Source organism: Eleutherodactylus coqui, chromosome 13 (genome assembly GCF_035609145.1).
Source record: "Eleutherodactylus coqui strain aEleCoq1 chromosome 13, aEleCoq1.hap1, whole genome shotgun sequence".
In the NCBI taxonomy this organism is placed as follows: domain Eukaryota; kingdom Metazoa; phylum Chordata; class Amphibia; order Anura; family Eleutherodactylidae; genus Eleutherodactylus; species Eleutherodactylus coqui.
Window position 1 is genome coordinate 86073130 of NC_089849.1, and position 16797 is coordinate 86089926.

At 42.2% G+C, this 16797-nt stretch overlaps 1 protein-coding gene across 1 annotated transcript; it reads right to left on the reverse strand.

Moving 5' to 3' along the window:
* Window positions 1-1160: 1160 nt before the first annotated feature.
* LOC136587979 (glycine N-acyltransferase-like) lies at window positions 1161-15365 on the reverse strand. Its single transcript, XM_066586838.1, has 5 exons — window positions 15288-15365; window positions 11147-11254; window positions 7935-8061; window positions 4682-4817; window positions 1161-1578 (listed from the first exon to the last, which is right to left on the reverse strand). The coding sequence occupies exons 1-5, from the start codon at window positions 15363-15365 to the stop codon at window positions 1161-1163; spliced, it is 867 nt and encodes a 288-aa protein (XP_066442935.1).
* Between the last annotated feature and the right edge of the window lie 1432 nt (window positions 15366-16797).

Genomic DNA, 16797 nt, shown 5'->3' on the forward strand with positions numbered 1-16797 from the left:
CATGGCCTGGAACGGTGACTTACATGTAACTTCATAGCATGTAGTAAAAGTCAGGCTTTTCTTTCTTCACAATTTTGTCTCTTCATATTCTGATAGCCATAACTTGTTTATTTTCTATTGACAAAGTTGTATGAGGGCTTGTTTATTGTGGGACGAGCTTATGTTTTCATTAGTGCCATTTTGGGAGTTTTTCATTGCTTTAGGAGATGAAGTTTACAAAAAAACCTGCAACTCTGACAATAATTTTTTCTATATGCCACTTACTCTATACAATTACAATGATACTACGAGGGGCTGCTGCTAAGTCTTTGGCTTTACCCAGAAAGAAACGAGATAGGAAGATGAAACTTTACATTTATTCCACATCCTCTCCAGTGATGCCAACACACTTCCTACATCGGTATTCCAAGTTCTGTAAGCCTTGCAAAAAGAAGGATTTCGGTTGTGCCTCAAACCAGTCATCCATAGCAGCCATGGCATCAGAAATGGTGTGAAATTTGGTCCCCTTGAGGTGTTTCTTCAGGTTTGGAAACAGATGATAGTCGGAGGAAGCTAGATCTGGTGAATAAGGTGGGTGGTCAACCAGCTGGAAGCCTAGCTCCACCAGTTTTGTCGTGGTGGCTTGTGCAGTGTGAGTGGAGGAGTCTTGCAGGAACAAGATTGCTTTGGACAGCTTGTTGCACCTTTAGGCCTTCAGAGCTGCCTTTAATTGGTCCAAAAGATTTTTGTTTGTTTTCCAATAAAATTGTACAGATAACGGGTGACATTGAAGGTGGAAATCTGAAATGATTCATCTTTGTCAGATTTTTTTTAACATGACAAAAACCTGGCATTTTAACAAGATGGCGTAGACTTTTTATATCTACTGTATACCGATTAGCAACATTGTATAACATTTTTAACTAGGTTGTATGGAAATATTACCTGGATACAATATTTTACACTCCATATACTGTATATTGAGGGGTACTAGAAATGGGCAGAGAGTTTGCAAAAAGGTCCATTAAATGGGCCATAAACTAGAACTTGGTTGGCATGGAAAAATATCTCAGTTGATGCATTTGTACAACAAGTAAAATAGCTATATGGAAAGAAGATTTTGATATACAACCTTTGGGCTTTGACTGACAGAGAAAATGGGTAACTTTTTCTGCTGCTTTTTAGTATTTAGCATTAAGGCTTTTCTGCTGGAAACGCCACTGTACCCATGTGCCCCTTTGCTGGAATTTTGCTTTGTAGAGCACGGCTTGACTTGCTTTATTATCAGGTGCAGTGTGGGCATAGATAGGAAACCCTCTCTGGTGATTGACTGCAGCCATCTTGCGTAGGAGAGTGTAGTTCATTCCCATATTCCTGAAGGCCGGTGAGGTGTACCCCATGCGTATTTCCACAGAATGGTCAATGACTGCCCAGGCAACAGGCTGATCCACTCCTGTTTTTCGGGCACTGATGGAAGGTAAAGTCTGAATGCAGCGCTCTACAAAATGAAGACTATGCTCATTCTTGCCAAGCAACCACTGATCGTTAACATAATGAGCTTCATGGGTTTGGAGTGGGGTATACTGCAAATCGTCTGAACTGTGTAAGAAAGGAGAGACAGTAATTGATAGACCTATGTCTTCAGCAGAATGCTTCCACCCTTCAAATTACTCTAAGTTCCTCCACTCTCCATGATCAACCCCTAGTATGCCCTTTTTCCTAGGCTTGCTTTGATTTTCATTCTTCTTCCCTCTGAATGAGCCATCTGTGTAATGAATACTATAAAACTAATGGAATACAATACTTTTCTTTAACGTTATAGTCTTAATATCTTAGTAAAGCAATGTTAAAAGGAACTTGTCACACTGAAACTGAAGGCATGTTGTTATAGAGCAGGAGAAGCTGAGCAGATTGATAGAAAGATTTGCGGGAAAAGATTCAGTAGAACTTGTATTTTATTCATTTATATCTCTGCTCATTTTGGGTTTAGGAGTCCAGTGGGCGGTCCTATCAGTGATTGGCAGCTATCCCTGTATGTACAGCCATACACAGATAGCTGTCAATCACTGATAGGACCACTTATTGGACTGTTCAACTCAGAATGAGCAGAGATATAAATGAATAAAATGCAAGTTATACTGAAGCTTTCCACATAAAACTATATATTGTTATAGTAATAATATATGTATTATATTGTATGTATCCTTTTATATGTTTCTCATATTAGCCTATGCAAACACGCATATATATATATATATATATATATATATATATATATATATATATATATATATATATATATATATATATATATATACACACAGAGGGGGGGGTATATCATCTCTCTTAGTAAATAACAGCTTCTAAATGGTTAACTGTTGCTCAGTATTGTACGCTGATACGCACAAGATGCTTCTCATGACTCTCACACTTCTTTGCTGTCTGAGAGAGCTCTAGGGCCCCTACCGCTGATAAGGAAAAAGCTATCAGGACAATTAACGCAGTAGTATAAGTTTAATTTCTTTTTGCTTAGTTAGAAATCACGTGTTTTAGTAGTAACATACACCTTAAGGCATTAACATATGTTAATCATTAGACCCTAGAGCCTATCATGATTTCTTATGACTTTAGGGGTATGTACCTCTATTGCTACGTTACTTGGAGTATACATGTACCATGATGCTACTAATAAATCAGAAGCGTACTGGTTTTGATTAAAGCATTGTGCCTGTCTCGGTTATTGAGAAATACATGCATGCAGAGTAACTAATTTGGAACAGGCAGTAAAGTCAGAGGGATATGATTTTTCTCATAACAATATCAATCTGCCCAGCTCCTGCTCTATAACATGATGCCTGTAGGGTGGACAACATGTTCTAGCTGAAAGGTTCTCTTTAATCCTTCAGTTCTTCAAGTGCTAAAGTTACAGAACTTTTAAACCCTTTATGGGTTTTCTAATTTGAACTTAGATCGCCACATGATTTTATGGTTCTAAGTTTGGTTCAGTGGAACTGTGCCTGTCTGGGTCTTGGGGCTTTATTATGCATATTAAAAAATGTGGCTGTATTGAGGTAGTCTGAAACTGGCTTACATCTGATTTCTGTAATAATCTCTCTGTTAGGTTCTTTGTGTCACGTTTCATTTTTTCCTAACCTCTAAAGTTCTAGAACTGACAAGAATCCTAGTGATATGCCATTCCTTTATCACTTAAAGGGTGCTCCTATTTCACCAAGTCTGAAGAGGTGACTGCATTCTGTTTGTACATTGAACTAAATAAAAAAACACAATATGCAGTGACCGTTGACCAGGCTTTATCTGCATTATACTTGTAAGGCCCTGTTCACACGGCAGATTGTGTCACTGATTGGACACAGAATCCATGGTTAATCTGCACTTCTGACCAGAAGCACCTTTTTAATTTCCTGCTGTATGGAGCGGGGAATCTGTTCCGTGCGCAGTAGTTTCCATCAACACCTGCTCCCATAGAAGTCAATGGAAATTCCTGCAAAGTGTGCACCTATGTCTTATCTTTTTTTAGGTGCGCACAGTTTTGCGCTTCACATTCCGCACATATGAATGCTTCTATAGCAACCCATTGGTTCTTTTATTCACACTTGTGTGAATGAGGCCTTAGAGTGGAATGTTCTGCATATCAGGAATAGCTTGGTTGCAGTTAGATGGGTGGAAAAAGTGATGATGCCCATAAGCAAATTTAATGAAGCCTTTAGGCCGACTGCACCACACGAGCATATTTGCATTGCGGAATCCGGAGCGGGTGTCTGCCTCCATGGCTCGCCATGTGGACCATCCGCAGTACAGAAAGGCCGAATATATAAGAGTTACGCATGGATGCACAGGGTCAGACTCCGCTGCGGGCTCCCACATGCGGAATCTGACCCGGTCCTGTGCATCTGGCCTATACAACATAATTTTAACTGGAATGACAAAGCATCACATCTTTTATAATGTCAGCATAGTAAAAAAGCCTTTGTTAACTGCCCACTCCGGCAAAAACACATTTTTCCATTCCAGACCCCCTGATTGCCTATCACATTCTGTTGTTCTCCTCTGTGTATTGCAGTCACTTCCATGCAGACACCATCTTCATGGTGAGATTGTTTACTTTCAGTTTTACATCACTCCCATGACGCATCAGCGTAGCATTAGCTAGAGCCTGTACCATTTCTGGCTGCTGAGGGACAGTTTAATTGTCATTACCTTTTATATTCTTCTAAATAATCTACAGATCATAAGTATACAGTCAGGAGGATGAGCTGTGATCTCCTCTATTATACCTGTGTGACAGTAGCTATGTGATCACCATCAGTAACTGTGACAGGACTGCATGTGTTTCTCTGTAGGTGGTTTCAGTGGTAGGGTCTGTGTAATAGCATCACACAGACTGAGAAACTGGACACATATCCCCAAGTAAAGCTGAGCTGGTCAGAATTGAGACCACATGACCACATGAAAAGAAGGAGTCCAGGAATCTCAGACAGTAAGAAATAACTAACCAAGATAACACTAGCTGACATATTTACTGGGAGGACAGCTAGTGGAGTTAATTATCATGCAAGGTGATGGCAGACATACATGGGCGTACATAGTACAACGGGTATTTTTCTCCTCATCCTTGCGCCACCATCAGTAACTTATTGCTACCCGTGATATGTGCATTATTGTGGAGTAATATCCGCTCTACCTTAGTTTGCTTAACTTCTCCATCTCTTCATCCTCCATCCCATCTCTCATATATAACAGATTACTTGTGGTATGCATTTGGCTGCCATGTTTGGAGCTGACCTCTTGAAGCACACCAGTCAATGTTGGTTGACATCCTGCAAAATATAATGAATAAGCCATAAAAATGACAAAAATTACATATTAATGTAATAATAATTAAGCAATAATACAAAGTATTACACTGCAAAGTCAAATATATATAAAAGGGGCAGTGAACAACATACCACTAGCGCAGTGGCCCTATAAGTAAAAAGCCAATGTTTAATTCTCATACATTAGCTGATATAAAGAGCAAAACAGAAGAGAGAAGTGCTGAAAACTGAAGACTCTTTTACACACAAAGATTATCGCTTAAACAACTGCACTGACTGAACAAACTGCTGGCATTTTTGAATAAAATTACTCACACCTAATAATCTGTATTTTCCCTTATTAGCTAAAGTAAACTCAGTAGCAGCTGGGTGTGTGTTTGTTCGAGAGATTATCTGGCCAGCAGATTCCATTGTCTTTCTTCCTTGCGTACACAATGAGTACTTTGTCCTCTCCTGACATGAGTAAACTCTGCACTCATTGTGTACGCAAAGCAAACAAAACCATCCTTAAGTCGCTGAAAAGACTGAACTGCAATCAAATGGAATGAATTCTCAACGGTTTAACAATGGATTTTATGCCAGCTAAAAACCAGTGCTAAACAACAAATGAACGGATAGTGCACGACTGCCTGTATTTACATGTAATAATTATCGCTCACTTTGAACACATTTTGAGTGATAATCGTGTGTAAAAAGGCCTTAAGCAGTCAGTCTAGCACACTGATGGATCTCTTACTGAGACTTAAGGTATCTCTACACAGAATGACTATTGGGCGTATAAGCGCCAGACAACCGTTCCACTGACTATGAGTCTTTGCTTTCACACCGGAGCAATAGTCGTTCTGCGAATGTAGGCGGAATGGGCTGGAGATCTTTCGCTGTCCATCTCTATTCACTGCAAACAGGCAGTCATTCACATAGGAATGACTGCCTGTTTATATGGGCCAATAGTCTTTTGGGTTTTTGCTCAACTAAAAACCAAGGGACTTTAACAGGTGAGCGATTTGTCGTTCAGTGCATTGTTGGAGGCCATGTGTACACAGGACAACTATTGCCTAAATTTTCTGCTTCCAGTGATTATTTGGGTGATAGTTGTCCCATGTAAATATTCCTTTAGACTGAAGTGTCTATATACAGTGATATGTAGAAGCTGCAGAAGATAAACAGTGTGATATTTTTAATTAAAACCCATTGCAGAAATGATTGTCAGTCCAAAATACATGCACTTAAGTAAAAAAAAAAAATTGCCCCCAAAAAGGTGAACATGGCCTTTAACTAATTTGTTGCCGTGGTCAGTGCTGACCGCAGCAACTAAGACATTAGCCTCATCAGCCCTTAGTGACACAATTGCAGGATACCCTAAAGCCTAGTCAAGATTTCCAGGGCTGTAACGTATTGCAATCTATTAAGCACTGATTATAGCAAGGCTTAATAAACTAACATTAAAATGTACACTACAGTGCAATTCAGAAGTACTGCAGTATATTATACAAGCAATCAAGTAGTTGCAAATTCAAATATCATTGTGGGATTGAGAAAAACTATAAAAATGAATGAAATAACATTCTTAAACATTTTCCCTTTTTTTCTACATAAAAAAGATAGCAACTGTAGTATCACCGTTATATTTGTAAGAAAAAAAAATAATGCCTAGAAATGCAGGTTTATTTTTTTTGCGCACTCTGTTGAATAGAAAAAAATTAACGAAGAGTTGCATGTACGCAACATAGTGGCATAAAAACAAGGTTGCCCTACAAAAAACAAGCTCTCATGCAGCTCCATCAACAGAAAAATAAAAACATTATGGGTTTAAAAAAATAGGTTTGTTTTTAAACTTTGTTTTTTTACAGTCATAAAACCTAAAAAATGGCATCAGTCCATTTGTATTGATCAGCAGAATAAAGTCAACTGAATTCACTGGGAGCTGTGCTTGCATTACCACCCCAGGCCACTGCAATATGGACAGAGCTGTCTAATTCCGGCTCTGGATTACCTGGATTTTTACATTGATTACTAAAACAATGTGGTCTGATTCTTATTTAACTCACAATTATAGAAACACACAATCTAACTAAAATAATTGTCGCGTCTGACTGAGATAAGCTGATTCTGTAACCTGAAATAATACGCAAATCACACATGGAACACCAAGAGAAAGTGAACTGCGAACTGGACTCACAGGCAGACATACACAATGACTGAAAAGCGCCCAAAACACTAACCTAGCATACCTGCACACATAAACAGATAGAATAGATACGGCACAAGATATTGGTTCATATTTTGTCCAAGACACTTAAGCCCACGAGTCCGCGACAAGGGTCCTTGCTGTCTCGTGGGTCTCTACTCTCACAAGACATCTTGCCCAATGAATCCTGCCTTCAAGTGGGGCGATCGTACCAATAGGGATGGCTCCACACTGGAACCTGAGGACATAACTTGCCCTAGGTGGTAAACTATCCAAGCAGACAAGACAGAGTTCACACCAGCACACCAGGAAATGCGTACTACACAGAACAGGACTATTCACACCACATGTCCGGCCACCTGCACAGACCCACAGAACACATCACTGTACACACCATACAGAACACCATGCATGAAAGCAAACACCAGGGTATTGGGAAACCAGCATTCTCTAGCTGGAGGGGCTGGTATATATGTGCAGCAGACCAGTTGTGATTGGCTGCCTGGAGAACTCCACACCAAGCCAGCTCAATTATCCTACACCTGTGGCAGTGTGCACCTGGAACCTCATAGAGCTACAGGTCCCAGCAGCACAACCAAACACTAATAGTTGTTCTGTTCACGTCTTTCATTGCATTAAACATCCATACTGCAAGGAGAAAAAGTAAGTGAACATCTGTGTTCATCATTTCTTTAAGAGTTAATTGGGAGAAGTTGTTTGAATTAAGGAGATGAGATTGGAAGAGTGGGTTTCGCAGATAGCTTGACTGTTAAATAGAGGAAAACAAAGCCTGGTTTTTGACAAATTGTACTTCTCAAGGAAGATTGGTTATTGTGAACCATCCCTTTAAGCAAACAACTTTCAGAACACATATTATAAAGATGCATTAAGCTGGAAAAGGTTACAAAAGTATTGCATTATAGCATAGTCACCTTGTATCTGTAACTCCTGCCTCCAGTTCACAGTTTGGGGATCTTGGAGGAACTGACGCAAACCCTGTGGGTCTTTACTGAAGAGAAAATATGTATTGGTGTAACGATCTAAGGGATCCGTCATTTCCTATGGAAAAAACAGTGTTATGTACTTTTAGGCATAAGTTGTGGCAGTACTTGATTTCTTGACAACTCAGTAGTAAAAGCACTTGGAAGTTGTTAGATAGTACCTAGAAAATTGTATTGTATTACTAGAGTAAGTTATGAACATGAAAATACTACTGTGTTTCCCCCAAAATAAGACCGTCTTATATTATTTTTTGCCTCAAAAGAGGCGCTAAGTCTTAATATATTTACCTAGCAGGCTCGGTCCAGGTCCCTCCCGCTGCTCTCCGGAGGTCCGGCGATTCCCGCAGTCCTCGGCCGCTCATACATCACTTCCTGGTTACGGAATTCAGAAATCCCGCCTCAAAGAAGCAATGGCTGTGATTGGTTCTTTGATCGCTGCTCAGCCAATCAATGCAGCGCTGGGTGAATCAATCACAGCCATTGCATTGGTTCATCCAGCGCTGCATTAAGCCCTTGAGTGGCGGGTTTCCTACCACCCTGTCGTGCCCACCAGGGCAGGTTTTTTAAAATGGTCTAATCATTGAATTTCAATTAATTTTGCAGTTGCGTCTCAAGAGCCATAACTTTTTCATTTTTCCATTGACATGGCCATATAAGGGCTTGTTTTTTGCGGGACAAGTGATTTTTTTAAACAGGGGGGAGGAAAAAAAGAAATGGGGAAAAAAGAAAAAAAGGGGCCATGTCATTAAGGGGTTAAATAAGGCATTAACTTCCTTCTCTGGGTCATTACGACGCACATGGATACCACATGTGTGATTTTATTTTTGATTTTTTTTACAAAGTAAAGGGAAACAAGTGTTTTTATAATTTTTTTTATAATTTTTTAACTTATTTTTTTATTATTTTTTTTGTCCCGACTTCCACAGGGACCCATCAGGACCCCCTGATCCCATTCCGGGGGTCCGATGATGACAACCCTTTACATGCTGCAGTCACATAGACTGCAGCATGTAAAGGGTTAACACAGCAGAGATCGGAGGTTTTCTCTGATCTCTGCTGTAAGAGCTAGTACCTAGCTGTCCTCTCACAGCCAAGCACCAGCTCTCCCTGCCATAGAGACCATCGGCTTGCTTCTGACAAGCCGATGGTCTCTATGGCAACCTGTAAACAAAGCAGGAGATTGCCGGCAGATCGGCAATATCTTCTGCTGGTTTTTCAAAGCCCTTGCTTTGTTCTCTGTGGGTCTGTGCAGGCAGAGCACACTGCCACAGGTTGTGGCATTGTGCTCTGCAGCTCCCATAGTGATACATAGCCTGGAAATCTTCCGGGCTAAGTCGCTATGAGCAGTGGAGCTCGTCCCGGAAAATTTCCGGGCGTGCCACTCAAGGGGTTAATTGGCGGAGCAGTGGTTGAATAACAAAATCACAGCCATCGCTTCTTAGAGGAGGAATTTATGAATCCCATAACCAGGAAGTGATGTTGTACGAGCAGACGAGGACTGCGGGAACCGCCAGACCTCCAGAGAACATCGGGAGGGACTTGGACTGAGCCGGCTAGATAATGTATTAACATGTATTAAGAATATATTGTTTCTCTGGTTTATATCAGGCATCATAGCGTGAGCTTCATCTAAGCACCCCGGTGCTCAATGACATGCTCTTGAGTGTCAGTAATGCAGGACTGGTTATACTCAGACACCTTATTTATAATGGGGAGGATGGGGGTAGCAATAATGGGGTAAATTATACATTTTGGCGCTGCTTTTGTCTGCAATATGAATGCACAGATACAATAAATTGACATATGGAAAGTAAGCTATATTCTCCCTTAGTATATTGACTGCAAGTGATCGGGAGGAGTGTTGTCTCTCCTTAAGGAGAGCACCCAGAAGGTGTGTGGAGACACCTAGGAGGTGAGTGGGTTGAGAGGGGCATCGTCTCTCCCCAAGGAGACCCGAAGGTATTCAGAAAAGTGTATGCAGTCAGAGAAGCTGTGCAGCCATCTTTGTTTATCCAGGCTGTTTTAAATAGCCAGAGGCTTGTCCAGATTGGCTGTGGATAGGGAAGCTGTGTGCCTGTGCTGGCACTTTAAGAGGTAGGTAAGCTATGTGCGTGCATCTTATGGGGACCAGGAAACTCAGTGTGTTGGGCTAGACCTCTGAGCACATGTGACTTTTTATTATTATTCATTTTGGTTTCCTTAACGGCAGGGGGAGGTAGGGGACACCATCGGTCATAACCAGCAGCCATAACAGGGGCACTGTACTATACAGATGGTACTGAAAGGGACTGCTGCCAGATGGGTAGAGTCTATAGAGATTTATGGTGGTCTAGGCCCAGATAAAGAAGCAAACTGAAAGTGGACACTCCAATAAGAGAAGACATTGGCTATAATAGGAGATGTCACCTGTGATCAGTGGAGATGACTTGACCGTAACCACTGTCCACGTCTAGAGCTGGTATCTGTCTATTATATGGTAAGTGTATAAGTTACAGTGTTTAGCACCTACTTTTGGTAGGTGCTAACCCCTGTGTACTGGAAACACTTCATAAGAACTGGTATTTTGGAGATGCTTGGACCCAGTCATCTAGCCACAATTTCACCATAAAGTTACTCAGATGCTTGCACTTACACTTCTTACTTCCATTACTTCAACTTCAAGAACTCCCCCTTTGACAGGTGCTATTGTCAGACGGTAATCAATAGTACCCACTTCACCCTTCAGTGGTTTAATGCTATGGCTGATCAATGTATATCGCTGTACAGAGACAGTCCAAAGTCTTACTAAAGCTACGGATCAAGATGTCGTCAACACTGAATCTAAAATATAATTTAACAGTTTGAGGACTGAGAAATAAAGCTGCTTATTTCCAGAAACAGAGCAGCGTTTGTCCATAATCCATATCCAGCATTGCAGTTCACTTCCATTCATTGCAACGCCTGACACATGCTTGGTCAAGAGTGATACTTCTTTATGAAAGAATGGGGCCAAGTTTATCAAAACTCAACCACGAGGGTGCAGAATGACATCAAAACGTCCTCATCGAAATCATCAGAGCTGAATTATACAGAAAGCAGAAGCAATTTCCCAAGGGCCTCCATTAAACTTTGAGGTGGCCCTGAACATCTCTTTTATAACTTACTTCCAATGGGGGGCGACACATAACAGAAGTAAAGTCTGGCCATTGGTCCACCAAAACCTGAAGCCTAAAGGGATTTTTGTCAATAACTTGATGCAAAGCCCCGCACACCTGCAAAAAGAGAAAATTCTTCAGATTAATATTCAAATGATACATTATAACTAAATTCTAAGGGTATGGATGCAAATATCAGCAATCAAAACTCTTCTACAATTTTGTGTATGCAGATCAATTATTCTCCGTGAGTGCTATAGCTGCAGAGATTTAGTTACAGAGATGACGTAGGATGCTGCAAGGGGTATTCCGGAACCTTTTACATGTCGGTCATCAAAAGATGATTGACAGGGACCCACCACTCGGATCCACACCGATCAGCTGATTCCAGGGGCCGCTGTCTCTGTGGTCAGCACATTCTGCATCTTGCCCTGACTGTGGTTTTAATCGATACGGCTTAAGCGAACATATTTGCACGCAAAACCGTGCATAAATAATCCCATGTGAAGGAGCCCTCAAGACAATTTTTTGCTACTTTTTTTAAACTACTGGACAACAACTTTACCAGGCAGCGCCACAGTTTCAAGGTCTGTACTCTAAATGCCAAGCCGTATTGTATAATTAGAACATAGGCTACGGAGCGTTCCCCGGGCATTGTTCTTGGAGCGCCACATTCCGCCCTTACTTAGTTGCCTGCAAGCACTTCAGCAAGTAGCCAGCGGAACAAAAAGAAAATTTCTCCAGGATGAGTCGAAAATGCACAAGGAATAACTCATCGGTAAGTCTGTCCATGTGTATATGAGTGCTAAATAAGTCATCAGTAGGAATCTGTTATGTATTAGATATGTATGCGATAATGTCCTGCCTACACCTTGTACTGGCTTTGTAAACATTACTGCAGTGATCCCCAACCAGGGTGCCATGGCTTCCAGGCTGGGAATCACTCAGACAACATCAAGACTGGGTTCACACGGGACGGATTTCCAGCGGAATTCTCGCAGATTGGCCACTCCAAAAAATTCTGAGAATTCTGCTGGAAAAGCGCAACTGCAGGTTTTGAAGCAGCTTCAACGCCTGCATTTCCACTGAGGCCATCTCTCCCCATAGAGAGGAGAGAGGCCGCTGCAGAAAAAAAGAATTGACATGCTGCATCTTTGTTTCCCATGCCACATGGCCGTTTCCGCACGGCTTGGCTGCAACGGATTGGCCGCAGCATGTGGACAAGATTTTTGCAAAATTAACAGCCGCGCGCGGAATTGCCATGCGGACAATCCACGCGGAAATTCCGCAGCAATTCCATCCCGTGTAAACAGTCCAAACGAGTCTTCCAGGCAGTGCCTGCCATGATATTCTGGGGTCAGAGCAGAAGCACAGCTCTCATTAAAATCAATTGGAGCTGCTGTGCTTGTAATTGCAGGCTGATGTCCTGTCCCATTCATTTCAATGAGAACTGTGTCTGCAATTGTAGTGACCCAGTACTTCATCCTGGTCCCCTCCATAAATGTCATGCATGTATGTGTTATGTTGATGCACTACGCAAAGCTGTCTTGTCATTTCTAGTGTGTGTGTTGCACAGCTGCAGCGCTTGAGAGGTTAATTTCTGGTAAAATCCAAAGTCTGCATGTAAATGTATCAAGTTTGTCATGTTATGTGGTATGAGAGGAGGTTATAAATGCGAGTGTTTGAGAGCGGGAAAGGAGTTCCATCTTCTACGGCTGCTACAGAAATGAGGCACATGGGGGCACCTTTAGCCCTCATGTGTTGAGGATGGAGGAAGAGGAGAGATTTCCCATATTGCATGTGATCTATATATAAGGAGAGAGAGAGAGAGAGAGAGAGAGAAAGTTCTAATCTGTGTTTATACAAGGCCAGTGCAATGGTAAGTGTCACCATGACAAGTCAGGACTCTACCCTCCCAGCTCCCCACGTCTATCAGGTGTCTGGGGTCTCCCTATGGGATGCTGCACAATTACGAGTGCCGACCACTATACGGGTCCCTTTAGGCTGGATCCACACAGGGCGGATTTGGAGGGAAATTTTCGTGCTGACTCTCTGTATGGAAATTCCGCAGCATTTACAGTAACAGCAAAGTAGATGAGATTTTGAAAATCTCATCCACAAGCTGCAGAAAAAATCTGCACAAAACCCGCATGGAAATTGACATGCGGTGCAAAATTTAATTACGTGGCATATTAATTTTACCAGTGTTTCCACTGCGGAATTCACCTATTCTAAATGAGGGGGTGAATTCCGATTTCAAAGCTGGGACTTGCAAACTGACAACAAAATAGGGACTGGATGGCGCTTCTTGTGATAGGAAAACAGTACACCAGTGCACTACGGTAAAACACACGCTGACACCAAACCGGGTGTTTCATCAGATTTAAAGCATTTAAAAGGATAGAAAGGTCATAGGTGCCTTTTAAGACCACCATTTGCGCACATTCCCATAAAGGTCTATTGGAAAGCATAAGCACAGTGGTCTGAAAAAAGAGTCAGATTTTTGGACTTCATCGGCAGACACCAAAGAAAAGCAGGTGAGTGTAAAAAAATACATCCCCAACTACCTGTTACATCACTGAACAGCACCATAAATTAGTATTCTAACCAATCAACATTGGGCCAGTGGGAGGAGCAAAGTTTATAAAAGTTGTTGCAGTGATCTAGAAGTTTAGTTTTCAATTTACAGGAGAGCTATGTAGTGTAAACAAATTAATTTGGTTTAGGGATCAGTCTCTCCGAGCAATATCAGGATTCAGCTACTGGTGGATAAATGGTGGAGGAAGATTACAGACTCCAGGGCTGTGATGAAAAACTCACAATAGGAAATATGGAGCAGCAAGATAGCAAGCACCACAGTCACCCCATTAGGACTGGACTCTCATTAGATTGAAATTGCTGTTTTCTCAGGTTTTATGCCTTCATCTAATGGATGTTGCCCTAATGGAGTTGAACTCTTTCCCTCTCTGTCTCCATCGACTCTTTTTTTTTTTTACTGGGGTTTGCACTACACCTTATCATCGCCTCCGGAAAAAGAAAACACTTTACCATCACTATATATTTTATTTCGAGTAGCCACTTGGGCAGTGACATACACAGTAAAGGCCACCGTGGGGCAAAGAACCAGCTGCCCAAAATATCACCCCCCATGTGTTGCAAGGACCAATTGCACCTCTCCAGGCTAAGATGGAAGGACTCCTGTCCCTTACTAATCAGAGAAAGTGGGGAACCCCTGCCTAAAAGAGGGATGATTGTCACGATAAGGAGAGACCCACTGTCTTCATCTGAGACCTGGCTAACCCTGATTAGGAACCTGGAGATATGCACAAAACACAGGACACAACACTGTTTACACACACTGAACACAGAACTCTAGCAACCTGCACAAACATTCAGAACACGTTACTGTTCACACCAACACACCCGGTAATGCACATCACACAGAAGAAGACTGCACATACACGACATGTCTGGCCACTTGCACAGACATACAACACAAGTCACTGTTCACACCAACACACAAAGTGATGCATACCACACAGAACAGTAACCCCACCCTGAACTCACATGCAAGCCAATGGTAAATCATAACTAGTCCAAGTGTCCTCACACCAAGGGGAAAGAGAGTCAGGCAAGATGCTGAACATACAGGGAATTGTGTCAGGCATTACCCAACTGACACACTCATAAGACATCAGATGTCTGGAGGCCGCACCTGTCAAGGGGAAGGGAAGAGAGGTCTGTATATGACGCAGACAAGGACTACCGGTGTCCAGACCGTCCTCAGGGAAAGTGAGAGACACACAACAGACTAGACATGCACAACAAAGCTCAAAGTGGGATTAACACAAAGCGCATCAACAGAGCAAAATGAATAAAGCCTTAAAATGACCAACATCTTCTAACAAGAGATGCTGTTTTTTATATGCAGTAGACGAGAGAAGATTGGCTGGAGAAACACCACACCCAGCCAGCTCAATTAACCCTCAACTGTGAATCTGTGTGTCTGACGTGCATGTAGCAGAGCTGTGTGTGTGTGGCATGCATGCAGCAGAGCTGTGTGGTGCATTGCACCACCAGAAACACAGGTACTATAATTTCCTACTAATTACTAGTACAGTAGATAAAGCTTAGATGTCCGCATTCTTACCTTTAAAGACTCTGGATAGTTATGTGTCAGTAGCCTTCTGAGAGTAGCAAGCTTTGAAGAACAAGTCAGGACTAACATTCTAGAGATGGGAAATAAATTATAAAAAATTATCAATACTACAGAAAAAATGCAAAATGATGATTGGTACAGGACAGATCACAGGTGGCACAGAGAACTGATAACACAGGATAATGTGCATCGACTAAATAACACAGATGACGTATAGAGGGTGCCAAACACATATTGTAAACACGAGGGGCAAAATATGAAGGGCAGGGTACAACTATGGTGAACAAAAAAAAATAACATTTTTGGGTACTTGCACAAAGATATGTAACTTTTTAGCTCTTTTACATCACTTTAAAAAGGGCTTGGCAAATCGGCTGGGGACGCCTGCAGCCTGACCAATTTACTATAATTAATAGCACAAATGTACACTAGGTAATAGCAAGGGTAGAGTTTTTCGTTAGTGGTACACAGAAGGCGTAGCTTGCGACAAATATGCTTGTGCCACTTAATACATTTGGTGCATCTTCAGAAAACCTGGTCTTAATAAATTTCCCCAAAGTGTAAATTTAAAGGGCTTTTTGGGTCTAAGATATTTTTGACCTTTCCTCCAGATAAGTCATCAATATCCGATCGATGGGGCTCTACCACTTGGGATCCCCACCAATAAGTTGTCAAGTTCATTTGTGACGTGGCCTGAGAGCAGCTCCGTGTCATTCAAAGGAATGGGATCGAGCTGCTCTGCCATTCACCTCCACTACAAAATATACAGCACCGTGCCTCGTATTCCGCACCGTTACCTTTTCAAAGCCTCGTTAATAGCACCAAAATGTTTTGCTAAGGCGTGCACAATTGCGCTTAAGCCTGTGTGAAGCTGCCCCTGGGCAGAGGCAGGCATTGCTTCCCTCCTCCTATGGAGCCAGCAAAGTTAAAGTACAGTGTGTGTCTTTTTGGGTTTCCCTCCATTATCCTTTCATTAGTACTGGAGTAATATACAGAGTGTCTGAAAAGTGTGGAAACACCCACATAAAATAAAAACAGTTTGGCAGACGGTGATCTAATTTTGCATATAAGCTGTAGTGAAGGGACCACCTGTTAGGCCATGTCACCAACATGACATCCATTTTGAATGCTACCATCTTGGATTCAACTTTAATTCTTCCTATAGGAAGGTAGGTGTGTGATACACTCATTGTCAGTAACATCCAGTATTAGTGCTTCTTGACGCCACCGGAAGCTAGTGGTTTGACAGGAGTAATGCCCCTGTTACACCCCTAGCTCCCCCATAGGCTCAAGAAGCTAAGGTCCTGGAAGTAGCTACCAGCCGGGGAACCTAGGAGAATTGCGGGGGAGCCGAATCGGGACCCATGCTGCCGGAGGAGTGGGACCCAGGGCCGGCATGACAGCGCTCCCGCCTGCTTTGGCCACAGGGGGAGCCGAAGAGGAAGCGTAGAGTCATGCACCTCAGTAGGGACACTTGTCACAGTGCTGCCGCCTGCTTGGC

Coding starts and splice junctions, on each gene's coding strand:
- LOC136587979 (XM_066586838.1), bottom strand. CDS start 15,365: ATGTTAGTCCTGACTTGTTCTTCAAAGCTTGCTACTCTCAGAAGGCTA. Junction 11,255..15,287: donor ACTATCCAGAGTCTTTAAAG/GTAAGAATGCGG, acceptor CTCTTTTTGCAG/GTGTGCGGGGCTTTGCATCA. Junction 8,062..11,146: donor TGTGTCGCCCCCCATTGGAA/GTAAGTTATAAA, acceptor TTTTTTCCATAG/GAAATGACGGATCCCTTAGA.